The sequence below is a fragment of the Helianthus annuus genome, chromosome 12 (genome assembly GCF_002127325.2).
Source record: "Helianthus annuus cultivar XRQ/B chromosome 12, HanXRQr2.0-SUNRISE, whole genome shotgun sequence".
Taxonomy (NCBI): Eukaryota; Viridiplantae; Streptophyta; class Magnoliopsida; order Asterales; family Asteraceae; genus Helianthus; species Helianthus annuus.
The window spans coordinates 19,399,043-19,413,450 of NC_035444.2; the positions used below are offsets into that span (position 1 = coordinate 19,399,043).

The following is a 14,408-nucleotide window of genomic DNA, read 5'->3' on the forward strand; positions in this document are numbered from 1 at the left end:
TATGTGTAATTTTTTTTAGCAACGCAAGCTCATTTTCTTAAGTAGACAAAATTAATCATCGAAATTTACAAGGTTTGACCAGAAAATGGCTGGAATTTGACCGAGACTGCCGATTTTTGGCCAATTAGGACTGCCTATAGCCGTCGTTGACCATTTAGTGATCAGTTAGCCGATTAGAGGAAAATTACTCTGTGAACCTTCGACCAACGATTAATCAATGACTAATCAGAGGCTAGTCAGGATTTTTAGTTTTTTACCACCATGGTTTTTCCAGAGCTAAAATGACAACTTTCAATACATGATTGCTCTGGATAGCTTCAATACATGATCATTTAGTGTGACTAACATGAGGACAAGAACATGCCAGATGCTAAATTTGTCCAAGATCAAACCTTTATGGAGATCCAACATGCAACCCTACAACTGATTGTGAAAGTTCTTGTTCTTTCAACTATAATCATAAAAAAAAAATAAAAAAAAAAAAAGATTACATCCCATTAAATTAAAAAAAAAAAAAAAAAAAAAAAGCTTTTGTTTGTTAAACAGTACAACAAACGAAATATAATATAAAAACTTAACTAATCAGAAGCTAATGAACACAGATCAACTGATCACTAAAAGAGCAGACCAAGATTTCATGAAAATTTCGATAAATTAACGCATTGGAGTCTGCTTTTTGGCGAGATTAGCGTGAGGATGTGGAGTTTGACCCGACCACCCAATATTGTTTGACTGCAACTAGAATTTTTTCGGGGATCAAGGGACCGTCTTCATGGTCCATTAATTTTGTATCCCATCTCATTGCCCCAGCAATGCTTTTCACTTTCATTAGCACGTCTACTTCGTCACGGAGAATAACAGCGCCTTCTGGGCGTAGTATGCGGTCCATTTCGATCAGAATGTCTTCAAAATCACATCTGCATTAATTTCGTTCAATTAATAGTATTAATGAATGGTCGGATCAGGTGGTTCGGCAAACTGCTGAGAGATTCGTCAACAAAACATAATTTAACTTTTTTAAACATAAATAATTTTTTTTACAATTTTAATATAGAACTGATACGGTAATCATAATTTCAAGAAATTTACAGTATCATAATATAAATCAAGTAATTTAATAAATTAATAATTAGGCTTTTATTAAAAGAATCTTGACAAAAATTTGTATGCAGAACTTGGAGCAAAATATTGGTCAACTTACTTGTCCTTGTATAAAGTGAATAAACCATTGGCATGAATGAGATCGTATGTCCGCGGGTATGTTGAAAAAGCTTCACACCTGCACCCAATAAAATAAGTCAAAATAACAAAACTTATTTTATTATATGTATGTGCGTATGTGTCGAATACGCACTACCATAGTTGTCGATAGCGAACAGCGGACAATAGCAACCGACAAGCTACCTATACGCTATGTAGCGAGAGCAAAGAAATGGTGGGTGCTATTTTGTGTTTAACAGATACACTAGAAGAAAATTTTAGAAATATTTTATAGGAATATTTTATCAAAATACGCTGTATATTACATCTGAATACGCAATTTATATTCAGTACTTCTATTAAAACAGAAAGAAAAAACAAAAGCCTAAACCCGCTATTTATATTAAAACAAAAAATCCCGCAAATCCCGCTATATTCACGCTATGGAGTCGCTAATCAACAGATTGCGAGATTTGGGCAATACGCTATGAAGCGCGTGATAGTGAACGCTATCTTCGCAATTGACATCTATGTGCACTACCACTATTACTAACAAAAAAACACTATTTCAAGTAAATTAAACCAAATCATACCAGTCATGATAGATACCAATAAGCCCACGTTCGTATATAACTCCAAGAGTGTTATCAGCCAAAGTGGGGACCACATTCATAACCCACAATTTCGGAGACTCAAGAGCAGCCGCAAACCCTCCAAAACCCGCATTCATATCCATGATGTTTCTATACCTTCCTGAATCAATAATACTATTAATTTTTTTGTATGCATTTACATGTTTCTTCCATTGTCTGTTATCTTCCAAGTATTTATCTTCAGATACTCCGGGAACCGACCCAGAAGCAATGCGTGGCGGGATTGCGTTGAGCCTTTCGGGAAATGGTTTATATTCCACGTCAGCGTTTGAGGTTGCAGGCGTTACACATTTCTCCATTTTCTTGTACCTAAATCACCAAAAATAAATATTAATAAAGAAGCACATTAGAGGCTAGAAAAAATTAAGACATAAACTTGTGAAGTTTATACATGTTGACGATTTATAAGCGAGTTGTTGGGTTTTAAGCGGGTTATGGATAAACAGCTTAACGGTGAGTATGAGTGTGACAAGTAAATAATATATGCCAAAACTAACATTATTAAAATTAACCATGTAACATGGAAACGGAAAAAACAAAAATATAAAAGTTTTTTTTAACTAAATAGTTAAATGGGTTAACGGGTCAACCCGAACCCGGCCCGTTTTTTTAGACGGATCATGTTAATCGACCCGAGCCTGTTTATTTTTCAGGTCGGGTTTCGGGTCAAGTCAAGAATTGTCGCCCCTAGTTGGGGGTGGGTGGGTTTTACATAAAATAAATAAAAAAGATTGTTTTTTTAATTGCCAAAATGGCCCCTGAAGTGAGAAATGATGCCAGAATGACCCCTGAGGTGAGAAATGACATATTTGCCCCTGAGTTAACAGACCTCAGTTAACACCGTCTGAAAAAGTGGGCCTAAATGGCACTTTTAAACCTTCCAGGGTCCCAGTGATTAAAAAAAAAAATCTTTATGTCTAAAGTGGCAAATCTGGCCAAACCTCAGGGGCCATTTTGGCAGTTTACTCTTCTTTTAATTTTACCCGTTTGAATTGTAAGATATAGAACCTAACCCTAATTGACCCATACATAAGCAAATGAATCGAACACCACCTCTAGACTTAATACACATGAATATATTCGAAAACAATGATACTAATAAACGACTCTAACAACGTTGTGTCCATACCAAACATCATCGGGATCGTCGGAGCAATAATTAACTCCAGGAGCATCTTCTGAACCACGACACGACTCAGGATTTGACGTTTTTTGCCAAATAGCCGTTTCACCCTTTTCGGATATTTTCTTCCAGCAAAGAAGCTTAGCAACCTCTTCAATATTCCTCTGTTCTTCTTCAAGATCCTCTTTCGGCCGTTGCCATGATTTGTAATTGTTTTTCCAGTTAATCGGTGGGCCAGAAAGCACCCAAAACCCACCGGGTCTAAGTACTCTATCAACTTCCATCATGTATTTCCCATCTACACACACCAAAAAACCGGAAAACGTCAACGTCAACTCTTGCAACTAGAGCAAAGATTCATGTTTTGATGATTCACACTATGCAGTTAATATCGGTTCCCTTGTGAGATATCGGTGTCAAATATCGGTACCAATATTATTGGCGATATTTGACCGATATATGACCGACTTTCCCGATATTAGTACCTTTCTTCTTAGTTCTACCATCCGTCTTTCTTCTAATTGCTGCTATTAGTGTTTTAAGCCTTAATTGTTAATTGTTTGTGTTTTAAGTCTTAATCAGTTCTTGCTTGCTATAATTGTTAGTGTTTTGCAAGTTGCGAAAGGTTAATTTGGTAATGGTAGGAGAGTATACCGAATTCTTAGTGTTAAATTTGCTAGATATATAAATTCTGCATGATATTAAAATTACTGATATCCCACCGCGATAACCTATATCTCAAATATTGTTCTTTGACAGATATCCGATTTTTTACCGCATTAACTGCATAGGGTTCAAAAAGTCAATTGAAATTTACAATTTCGTAAAGATTCTTCTCACCGTTTGATCCCCATGGAATCAAGCATCGAGAGCAGTGGGCCATGTCGAAAGCTTTAGATGGATACGGTAATTTTATTGAGCCAAGAACACCTACAATGGCGGGTACACCTCGTTCAAGAGCAAATTGAACTTGTGCTTCGTGATTGTCTCTCGGAGCAAATGACATTGTTACGACATTTCTTTTCCATAAGTATGCTCCCCAACTCGCGACCTACCCAAAAAAAATGTTACGAAAATCAAGAATTAAAATATTTTATAACGAGAGTGGTCGATTTTATCAACCATGGTACTAGGTTCGCTAAAACAAATACTCTTTTTGTGTTATTGGCATTTAACTAGGACTGCAAACGAACCGAACGAACACGAACAAGGCCATGTTTGTGTTCGTTTGTTAAGGAAATAATGGTGTTCACGAACTGTTCATGAACACTTACCGAACGATATTTTCTGTCCGTGTTCGCTCATTAAGGAAATGAACGTGCTCATGTTCGTTTGAGTTCGTTCTTTAATTTTAGGTGATGAACGCAAACAAACACAAACAAATGTCATGAACACAAATGAATACAAACGCACGTTCATGAATACAAATGAACACAGACAAACGTTCATGAACAGAAACAAGCATATATTAAAAGGTATGTAATATGCAATACATTAATATTTATTAAATATTTATTGGTGGGATTTTTGAATTATTTAAACAAAACACAAATATTAAAACTCACAATGAAGTATCGAACACAAACGAACACATTACCGAACATTCACGAACATAAATGAACGAGTGCGGCCTCTGTTGTTCGTATTCGTTCATTTAACTAATAGAACGAAATGTCTAGTTTGTTTTCAGTCATTTACTAAATGAACGAAGACAAACAAACTTCCTTCCAAACGGTTCACGAACTGTTCGCTAAAAGTTCGGTTTGTTTGCAACCCTTGTTATTGCATAAATGCCCAAAAAGATAAATGAATAAAAAAGGAAGATTTTTGTCCAAAATCGCGTGTTTTTATGAAGTTCTATTTTATTTTATTTTTGATTATGGCATTTTCACAAGAACAATGTCAATCAATAATTTGTTAAGAGACAAGAAGTCAGATTATTTAAATTCAACATACCCCGCAACCAGTATCCAATGCAGTCCTTACAGTCCCATTATCAATCGGGATTACAGACGCAAGTTGATCAATATAAGCATCAGCCCCTTGAGGAAACTGGGTCCCGCCACCCGGAAACCTAAACACATTACCCTCGTATTGAATCCAATTTTGAATAGCCTTCTCAACCGTCAACGCTTTATAAGGCGCATTAGCAAACGGAACGTAATCCCGACTCTTAGGCCATGAAAACGGCGTTACGTAGCCTTTAGGAGCAGGAATTAGACACTTCAACTTCTGTTCTTGAGGAGGACAATGCCGTTCTCGATAAATCATATCGGTTCTTGGAAACGTCATAGCGCGTTTCTGATCATGGCATGGGGTGTAATCGGTGTATTTAGCGCTGCATGGCTTGAATTCTTTGACTTTGTTTGACTGGTCAATCTTGGCGTCACCTCCGTGATGGGTCTCGAAGTTGAGATTTGGAACAATGTTGCAATCGGCACCGGTTTTGGTGACCTCTAACGCTATGCTGTCGCCTTTACCGAAACCGCTTCTTTGCCATGCGCCCAATAGATAGAAGAAACAACATAAACCGACAACTATGAATATAGTAACGGAACTTCTTGTTCGATTGTCTCCTGGGTTTCCCTTTGTTGCCATGATGCAGCCTGAGATAAAGTTTTTTAGGCAAATCAGTCAACAAGTAAAACATGTAATTGCGCTATAACTCAAAAAACGGACAGATCCACGAGTTTGATCGATTTTATGCAGCAACTGCAGCAATGTGATGCAATTCCATGTTGCGTATGTGGTGTGACCATGGTTGTAAAACAAGGTTTCCAAGTCCGAGTACTCTCCGAGTAATCGCTCCAAGGTAGGTTGCCGAGACGACTTTCTTCAACTCCGCCTAATTACTCGGAATTGACCAAACGCGGTCAACCTCGGCCAAAATCGGATCTAGTAGGTCAATTCAGGTCGAGTTTGACTTAAAAAAAATAAAACATAATTTCTATATCTATCATATTAAAGAATAAATATCATTTTCACGTATTTTGTTAAAATTATTAGTAAATTTATGTTATTTGACATATATTTAACTTTCGAAAACTAATTTCTTTATAATTTAGCATGTCCGAGTACTCCCCGAGTACTCTCCGCCTAGACCGAGTACTCTCAACTCCCCACTCGACCGACTAGTGAGCGTCTAGCGACTTTTGCAACCATGGGTGTGACTAATGCGGTTTAACGTGACGCATTATGCGGTTGACCAATATTTGAACAAATTAGGCCATTGATTGCAATGGGTCTACGTTTTTCAAATCTGACCATTGATTGAGCAATGGATTTGAGTACTTGAAAAAATTGGACCACAATTGAACAGATCTGACCATAAATGATGTGAAAAATGGTAAAATGGTATATTTTGGTGTTTAAAAGTTAACAATTTAAATATAATCTATAAAAAAAATTAGTAACTTTGTGAACCATGATTCATGCTATATGGTCTGAATACCTAAAACTTTCACACTGTTATCATGATCTAAACTCTACAAGATTTTTACATAGTTCTGCAAGCATAAACCCTATAAACACAAATACACAATGCAAGATTCATAAACTTAAAACAACTTGAACTCAATACATCAAACTAATCAAGATTAGCAAAACCACTAAACCCAGAGTACAAAAATTCCAAAAAAATATCTCAAAAAAGATGACCTTAACTAGTGTATACCAACTTCCAAAACAAAACTTCAAACAAATAAAAACTGGATCAAACATTTTCACAAACACCTTATATGCATTTAAGAACCATTCAACTATTCAAGAACCAAGTCAAAACTCAAACCAAAACCATACCAATCACATCAAACATAAGATCAAACATTTTCACAAACACCTTAAGCTCAAAAAATAGATCAAACATTTTCACAAACAGCTGATATGCATTCAAGAACCACCAAAGACCAAACTCAAAACAAGTCCACAAAAACAGTAATCAACTAATCAAAACCATACCAATCACATCAGGTGGCAAAAAGCACTGATCTTTAACAAGTTAAGCTCAAGAAACCCAATCTCTGCTGATGAATTGAGCCTCTTTTAGGTTATATTGAACTTGGGTTCCGAAAAAGTAGATCAATTTAGCGGAAATCTCTCTCTCTCTCTTTCTCTCACACACGATTGAGCGACCCAAATTAATAATAATCTTGAAAGATGGAGATGTAAATCTGGAATTAAATACAAAAAGAAAAAACAAAGATATTGAGTCGGTGGGCGAGGGTGCTACAGAAGTGGGGTTGTGGGTTAAGCTCAACACTTGAACGAATGGGCTATTGTTGGTTTTAGTTGACAAAGGTGTCAGTGGGACCCATAAAAGGCATGTACTGTGGACCCACACTCACAATATTATTTGTTTATTGTTTACGCGTTTGATCCCAAACTTATCACCGGCTTTTTCTTTTTCTTTTTTTTCCAAATTTATACTCACTTTAAATAAAGATTTGTAATTAAACTTTTATAAAAGTATGATGGGTATGAGCTAGGATAGGGGTGTCCAACTCCAACTATCCATTGGATCGGATATCGATTTATTTGATTTGTTTGGATCAGATTATTCGGATTTCGACTTTTTTTTGTCATTAATTGATATTTGATCTGATTCGAATTCATAAGTGTGTCTTTAACCGAATCGAGTTTAACTGGTTGAACTGATTGATTCGGCTTGGTTACCCGATTAAAGAGGTTATTATTCGATTGAATTCGGTTCAGTAATCTGACTAAGCAGTTTTTTGGAACTTGTGATTCGAAATCCGAATTCACAGCTCAGACACGGTTAAGAACTTATTTGAAATCAAATTCATAACTCGGATCGGTTTTTCTTGGTTTCATATACAATTTGGGTTTTGATTTTTTTTTTGGTTTCCGGTTTTGTGCAAACCCCTAGTTAGAGGTCAATTAAACATATATAATGATATTATTTTAATTAGGATATTAATAAAATATAATGACAGATCTGATTTTTTTTAACATAGTTATGCTGCGAGATCTATTTGTATGTTTGTCAAGAGAGATTATTTTAATTTGGTTTGTAATTTCAATCTTGCAAAATCACATATATATTGTTGTTTCAATTAAATTGTTTTAATACATAATTGATTTATCTAAATGTTGTGTATGATTTATAAAAATTTAAAAATAATAAGTATATAAATTTTGGAACAAGGGAGATGTTGATATATTTGGTTTTGACATGTGATGTTTTCTTTTATTTTTGGCATTGTTTTGGGATATTTTGTGTGATGTTTTCTTCTATTTTTGGCATTGTTGTGGGATATTTTGATACGTATATAAAAGAACAAAATATCATTAAATTTTGTATAGCTAGCTATATTTGTTTAAAAAAGAAAAGTAAGGCTATAGGGTGTGGGGGTCATGGTTGGGACATGATTTGTCACTTAAGAACATGAATGGAAGGCTACACCACCTCCTTGCTTGATCCACCATGGTTTGTATGGATTAAACATGGCAACCATGGTCCTCTTTTCCATTTTTCAACAAATCATTTCATTTTTCTTTAGACAAAGATAAATTAAAATAAATAAGGGGCTAGTGGTTTGGGTCATGACCACACTCTTAGGGTAGTGGTTTTGGATGGTGGATTAGAGATGAGTTACATGACATTGACGTGGAGGGTCATGGTGGTCATAGGGTTATGACCACACCCTATAGCTAATGGGGTGATGCTTAATTGACAAAAGTAAAGCCTTTAAACATCTTAGAAGAGAAGTATTGAGTTCAAGTCCCACAGACAGTAGGGAATAAAATAATTTGCCGCTCAAAAAAATTAATCATGTATGCTTTGTTTCTAAATAAGTGGTAATTATTGTGTCTTCAAATGAGTATACATGTTGGTCTAAAAGCTAGTCCAGAAATTATTAGCAATGCATTAAATTTTAAATAATGTTTTTTTTTTGTATTAAAAGTAAAAATTAACTCAATAATTTCTTTTCTTGTAGCAATTAAATTACTTTTTTTTCTGTTTTTCTTATCCGAGCGTTTTAAATATTAAAGTTACGCTCATTAGTTATCTCATAATAAAAAGAATAAAACTCTCAACTTTCTTGAGGTACAACAAAAGATGGTTGGGTGAGTGATGTTACCGGTATATGGACTATGGAAGTGAACTTGTGTTTAGATCAGAATTTACCCATTATGGCAACGGTAGTGATATGTGTGACTAGCTTCGTTGACGATAAATGCAAGCAAGGTAAAACACACTTTGACTGGTGTGTAGGCGTGTAGGCAGTAGCGGAGCTTGAACAAAAACTTGGTGGGGAGCGAACTCTAAAAATCCAAATTGGTAGGGGTCGGACTCTGTTAAGAATTGAAAACTTAAATTAGATTAAAACACAAACAAAGAGAGAGTTGGCCCGATTCGAAATGGGCAATCTCCGATTACAAGGTGTAGAAACCCTAATTTTGATAACTAAACTTCGACATCCAAAACATTACCTATTTGCCCTATTTAACATAAAAGAAAAAAAAGGTAATTAACTGCTAGAAAACTGCCCACTACTTCCTCCCAAAACCGTTCCTTCCAAAACTAACTTCTGCTAATAATTAAATGGGTCAAATACCCATCTGGAGATGCCCAAGAGACGTGGGTCGACCCACGGGTTCGTATCAGACTCTTAAATTTCAATATTTTACACTAAAAAATCGATAAAATTAACTCTATGTGCGAAAAATTGACGGAGACGAAACATCCATGGGCCTCCATTATCCTCCACTCATGTGTGTAGGCAGGAGAAGCATGACCATGGATGGAGTTATTAGTGGCAACAACTCTTTATAAAGAAGAATATAGGAAAAACATACAACACTAAGATTTAAATTTTACAAAAAAAAGGTTTGCATTGTAATTATCGAAGCAATACATATATGAACAAGATACCAAGATAAGATTAAGCAATCACACGACTCGTGTTGATAATGTACTAACTATTGGGTGTAACTTACGGAATTTAATATTTGTTTTGTATAAGAACATGTTAGTAAGGTGGTGTTTGTTTTTTTTTTTTTAAGTTCTTCTTGTCCTCTTATGCTTGCGTCGCGCAGACGTTCGGGTTTACACACTGTTTGTTTTCTCGAAGACTTTTCATTAAAAAAACCTTTGCGCGTCCTATTTTTGGTGCAGATGTGGGATCTTCTCTTTTTGGGTCTAGAGACTCTCTTATCCTCTACAAGACCCTAGCACCTCTTCACCCCTTCTCCTCAACCGCTGCCACCCACTCTCCAACTGGCGGCACCCTCCCACCTCCGCCACCCATGCCTATTATGTTGTTTGATTATGATTGTTACTTCGACTGTAGTGATAATTTTCAGAATTGTGGTGTTAATTTGATTGTTACTCATGCCTATTAAGTTGTTTGATTATTATGTTCATTGTACTAAAATGGTAATTAGAATTTATATGATGTTAAAAAATAAACAGTTTTTCTCTAGCAGACTACGAAGGTTTAGTCCACCTCTTCTGCTACAGATGTAATCCACAGACTATAGAAATTTTACCTTAAAAAACAAACAACTAACTATCACCTTCTAGTCTTTCATTTCTTATTTAGTTCTCTCGATATGCCGCCTTCATTACAAAATATATGCCTTCATTTTTATAGTTTTCGTTTCAATTTGGACGTCCACTCTTCTCCCATCTCGAGATGTAAGAATATAGTGTAGTAGCTACGTACCAAACTGGCCCTACGGTTTATTAAGGTTGTATAACGTGTAACTTCCGGTTTCATATATTGAAAAAACTCTCCTCAATGGTGTGACTTCCGTAATTGAGCCTACTTTAAAATATAAAATTCATTATGAGAACATACAATAATATCATATTTTTAATTAATTAATATATCCAATGTGCAGGCCATCCACTCCTCCTTTAACTAAGTGAATGAAATATATGTGCTATGATTAAAAAAAGATATTTATTATGAATGTTATTTGACTATATGTTATAACAACTAGGTGATGCCCCGCCCGCGTTGCGGGGCTATGGCCGAATAATTCTCAACCAATAAAAAAGCGGTATTATAGTTTTGCTAGAAAAAAAAAAGTAAAACGATGACGAGATCGCAATTTTGAGCTCAGGGCAAAACAGTAATTTGTAAGGACTAATGAGCGAGTGTTAGGCAGCTCATTGACACGATTTTTAGCTGGGGGCAAAGTCATATTTTTTTAGTAAAATCATAATTTTTAGCTAGGAGAAAACTATATTTTTATTTTACACTGGGGGCAAAAACATTTTTTTGAATTGAGGGTGATATCATAATTTTGAACCGAGGGGAAAATCGCAAATTTTAGCCGGGTGCAAAAGCATAATTATATTTTGAATTGGAGGCAAAGACGTAATTTTAAACTATGGGCAAAACCGTAATTTTAAAGTGGGTATAAAATAATAAAATGGTGTAAAATCGTAATTTTGAGCCGGGTGGAAAAGCAAAATTTTATTTTGAACTAGGGCGAAAACGTAATTTTGGCGGAGGGTAAAAGTGTAATTTTTTTACCGAGGGCGAAATCGTATTTTTTAGCTCGGGGCAAAAGGGTAAATGTATTTTGAAGCTGGGGCAAAACCGTATTTTTTAATGGGGGGCAAAATCGTAATTTTAAAGTGGGTATAAAATAGTAAACTGGTTGGTTTAATGGGTATTGCTCGCCGCCCATTTGAATCAATGGCAGAGAAACACTATTCCAGGGTAAAAACGTAATTTTAAAGCGTGTATAAAAAAATAAGTTGGTTGGTACAATAGGAAAGGCGGCCGCCCATTTCAGCCAACAGCTGCAAACCACTATTCCCGCCCTTAAAATTGTATATGTTGAAAATGGGTGTTGCAATATGATTAAAAAAAGATATTTATTATGAATGTTATTTGACTATTTGTTATAACAATGGGTGTTGCAATATCCAGAATTATAATGAACTAGTGCTGTCTTTGTAACCGAAACCCGGTCCATAACAGAAGTCACTCGGACCTGAAGTAGACGAAACACAAAGAATCCGTAATTGATAATTGTAAACCCGAACCCAAATATAGTTGTACATAACAAACATATTTATGGTTTAAATATTAAGCCCAATTACTTAATTTTTAATAATAGACTTTAAATCTCTAAAGGTTCATGTTTAATTTTTCAAAAAAAAAAAATTAATTTAATAACTATTATATGCTCATGTCCTATAAGTTTTGTTAAATAGTCTAACCTAAATTTGACAAAAAAAAGCCGCTTGATTTTGTAGATTGTATATCGTATACGAAGAAACAATTAGAATTGAACAATTACAAGGAAGGGATGCTGATGAAACAATGGTTAACCGGGCAGGGTTAACATACTGGTCTCGTCAAGAAAGGTTAATCCCTTCCTTTCGAGGATCGCTGGCTGGATCGTCCGCTGGTTGATCTCCTGCACAAGGAAACAAACCGTGACTCGCCACAAGGAGGATGAGGTGGGGGTGCTCCTTGTTACCACTCTCCGGCGTGAGAATCAGTAGTCTGCTTGGGAAGCAAAGTATGATAGTAGTAGTAGTGAGAGAGTTGTGAAGAGATACCTCAAACCTGGTTTGGGGTTGGTATATATAGCCGAGGAGTGAAGGAGGAGGTGGATGGATAGACTGACGACATGCTGCACCTTTGCAGGTGTGTCAGGCCTGTCGGTTGTGGAGGTGAAGCCACATCAGCCTGTCGCTTACGTAGACCTGACAGGCGGCTGCCATTGGTGCTACTTGCTTTGTAGTGTCAGTCCCACATGCTGAGTGTACAGGATGCGGTGCGGACCGCATCGCTGCTTGCGGTAATTCTTAGATGTTCCCACGTCTCATTCTTTGATCAAGAAATACGCGAGATGCGGTGCCAAGCCGCATCGTCGCCTGTGGTGACTGTTGCTGTTATCCAGCTCCCTTATATTGATAGAAGTGTTCACTGGATACGGTGCTAGGCCGCATCGCTGTGACTACTTCCGTTTTCATACACCAGATGCGGTGCCATGCCGCATTACTATATCGTTCTCATATTCCAGGTAAGTCCTCCTCCATCATTGGGCAGATTGAATTCAACCACTGTGTTCGCGCGTTCCCGCACGGACACAGGTAAGTTATTAGCTAGTCGGGGTTTTGATAAGGGTAATGGTCACTCGCGTTCGTGCTGACGCGAGATCTGGGACCACACCCCTTCAAGTCCCCCCAGTCTAGTGTTGCTGCCATATGCAAGTTGCATGTGGGAGGAGTACTGGACTATGGTGTCTAGAAGGTAGTTTGGAGTCTGGAGAAGATTCTAGGCCATGTAGATGGTCGTTGCTCTTCGTAAATCAAGCTGGATATCCGGAAGAGTCATGTGACGCCTCTTCCGTACCGGTGAGAAAGTTTCGTCTGATGCGAAATTCTCAGCCTAGGGTTTTGATATGGTAGCATGGGCTACGTGCTTCTGATCTCATCAGGGTTGGGTGCCACCTGTTGGTGTGTCGAACCACCCTTTGAGATCTTGCTGGAGGTGTCCACAAACTTCGAACCAACCTCTGAGATGGTGGTTGAAGATGTTTACAAACTTCGAACCAACCTTTGAGGTGGTAAATTAAGAAGAGAGTGGTCTTCAGCAATAATTGGACATGGAATGATGATCCCTTTTGTGGGGTGTTCATGTTCTTCCAATTAGCTCTCAAGTAACCGCACGTCCTTTGCGGTTACCTCGTTGCTTGGCATTGTTGGCCACGTTTGGCTGAACAATGTTGGATACTTGCGTCATTGTTGGCCGTGTTTGGTCGAACAATTTGAATCTGGATAATGGTCAAATAAACATGGTCATAGGCATGGCGATGCCCACCATTGTTTATTCTATCCGTCTTACAAGTGGGTCAACAAATTCATAAGCAGACTTGTTACCGCTGTTCGGCCGCTTGTTGTTCAACGAGACCTCTTTAGGTGAGTGGGAATCTCGTTCGCATCTGTTCTTTAGCCACTTTCCTTCATGCTCCAATGCCGAGGAGCTTTCATTGAAGTAGCTTCGTTCATCTGTGTGATGACTTAGTTGTGGCTCTTCCGTAGCAACCATTTGCGGAGCTATGGGTATGTCCGCAGCGACTCATGAGTGTTTGCGGTTTTGTAACCCAACACTCGCTTGAAAATAGTGTGTTGCTCGGATGTGGCTCTTGAAGGATCAGGAGTTAGGGTTGCTCATGTGCGTTCACGTACATTCCCATCCTTCTTTTCTTTGAATAAGCTGTTCACGCACCCTCTGTGGTTGTGAACCGGACAGGAGGGATTTGAAGCTTGAAGAGAATGAAGTCAATGCGGTTTACTTGTTCCTGAGATGCGGTTCAGTCCAAAGAACAACGCTGGTTCTGAGCATCTGACACACCTGTACGGGCTCGTGTGTGTCATCTCCGCATATTCCACGTGTGCTCGTGGGTATGTGCGGACATGTTTATACCCCCTTAACCAT

General features: G+C 37.3%; 1 protein-coding gene across 1 annotated transcript; it reads right to left on the reverse strand.

Annotated features, from left to right (window-relative positions):
- Positions 1-350: 350 nt before the first annotated feature.
- Positions 351-7,234, reverse strand: LOC110894351 (probable methyltransferase PMT2). The gene is made up of 7 exons (XM_022141564.2): positions 6,934-7,234; positions 4,933-5,582; positions 3,817-4,027; positions 2,983-3,274; positions 1,794-2,162; positions 1,202-1,279; positions 351-917 (listed from the first exon to the last, which is right to left on the reverse strand). Exons 2-7 carry the CDS (start codon positions 5,572-5,574, stop codon positions 686-688), a joined length of 1,824 nt encoding a protein of 607 aa, XP_021997256.1. The 5' UTR covers positions 5,575-5,582; positions 6,934-7,234; the 3' UTR covers positions 351-685.
- Between the last annotated feature and the right edge of the window lie 7,174 nt (positions 7,235-14,408).

Coding starts and splice junctions, on each gene's coding strand:
- LOC110894351 (XM_022141564.2), bottom strand. CDS start 5,574: ATGGCAACAAAGGGAAACCCAGGAGACAATCGAACAAGAAGTTCCGTT. Junction 4,028..4,932: donor CATTGGATACTGGTTGCGGG/GTATGTTGAATT, acceptor TTTTTTGGGTAG/GTCGCGAGTTGGGGAGCATA. Junction 2,163..2,982: donor GACGATCCCGATGATGTTTG/GTATGGACACAA, acceptor TTGGTGATTTAG/GTACAAGAAAATGGAGAAAT.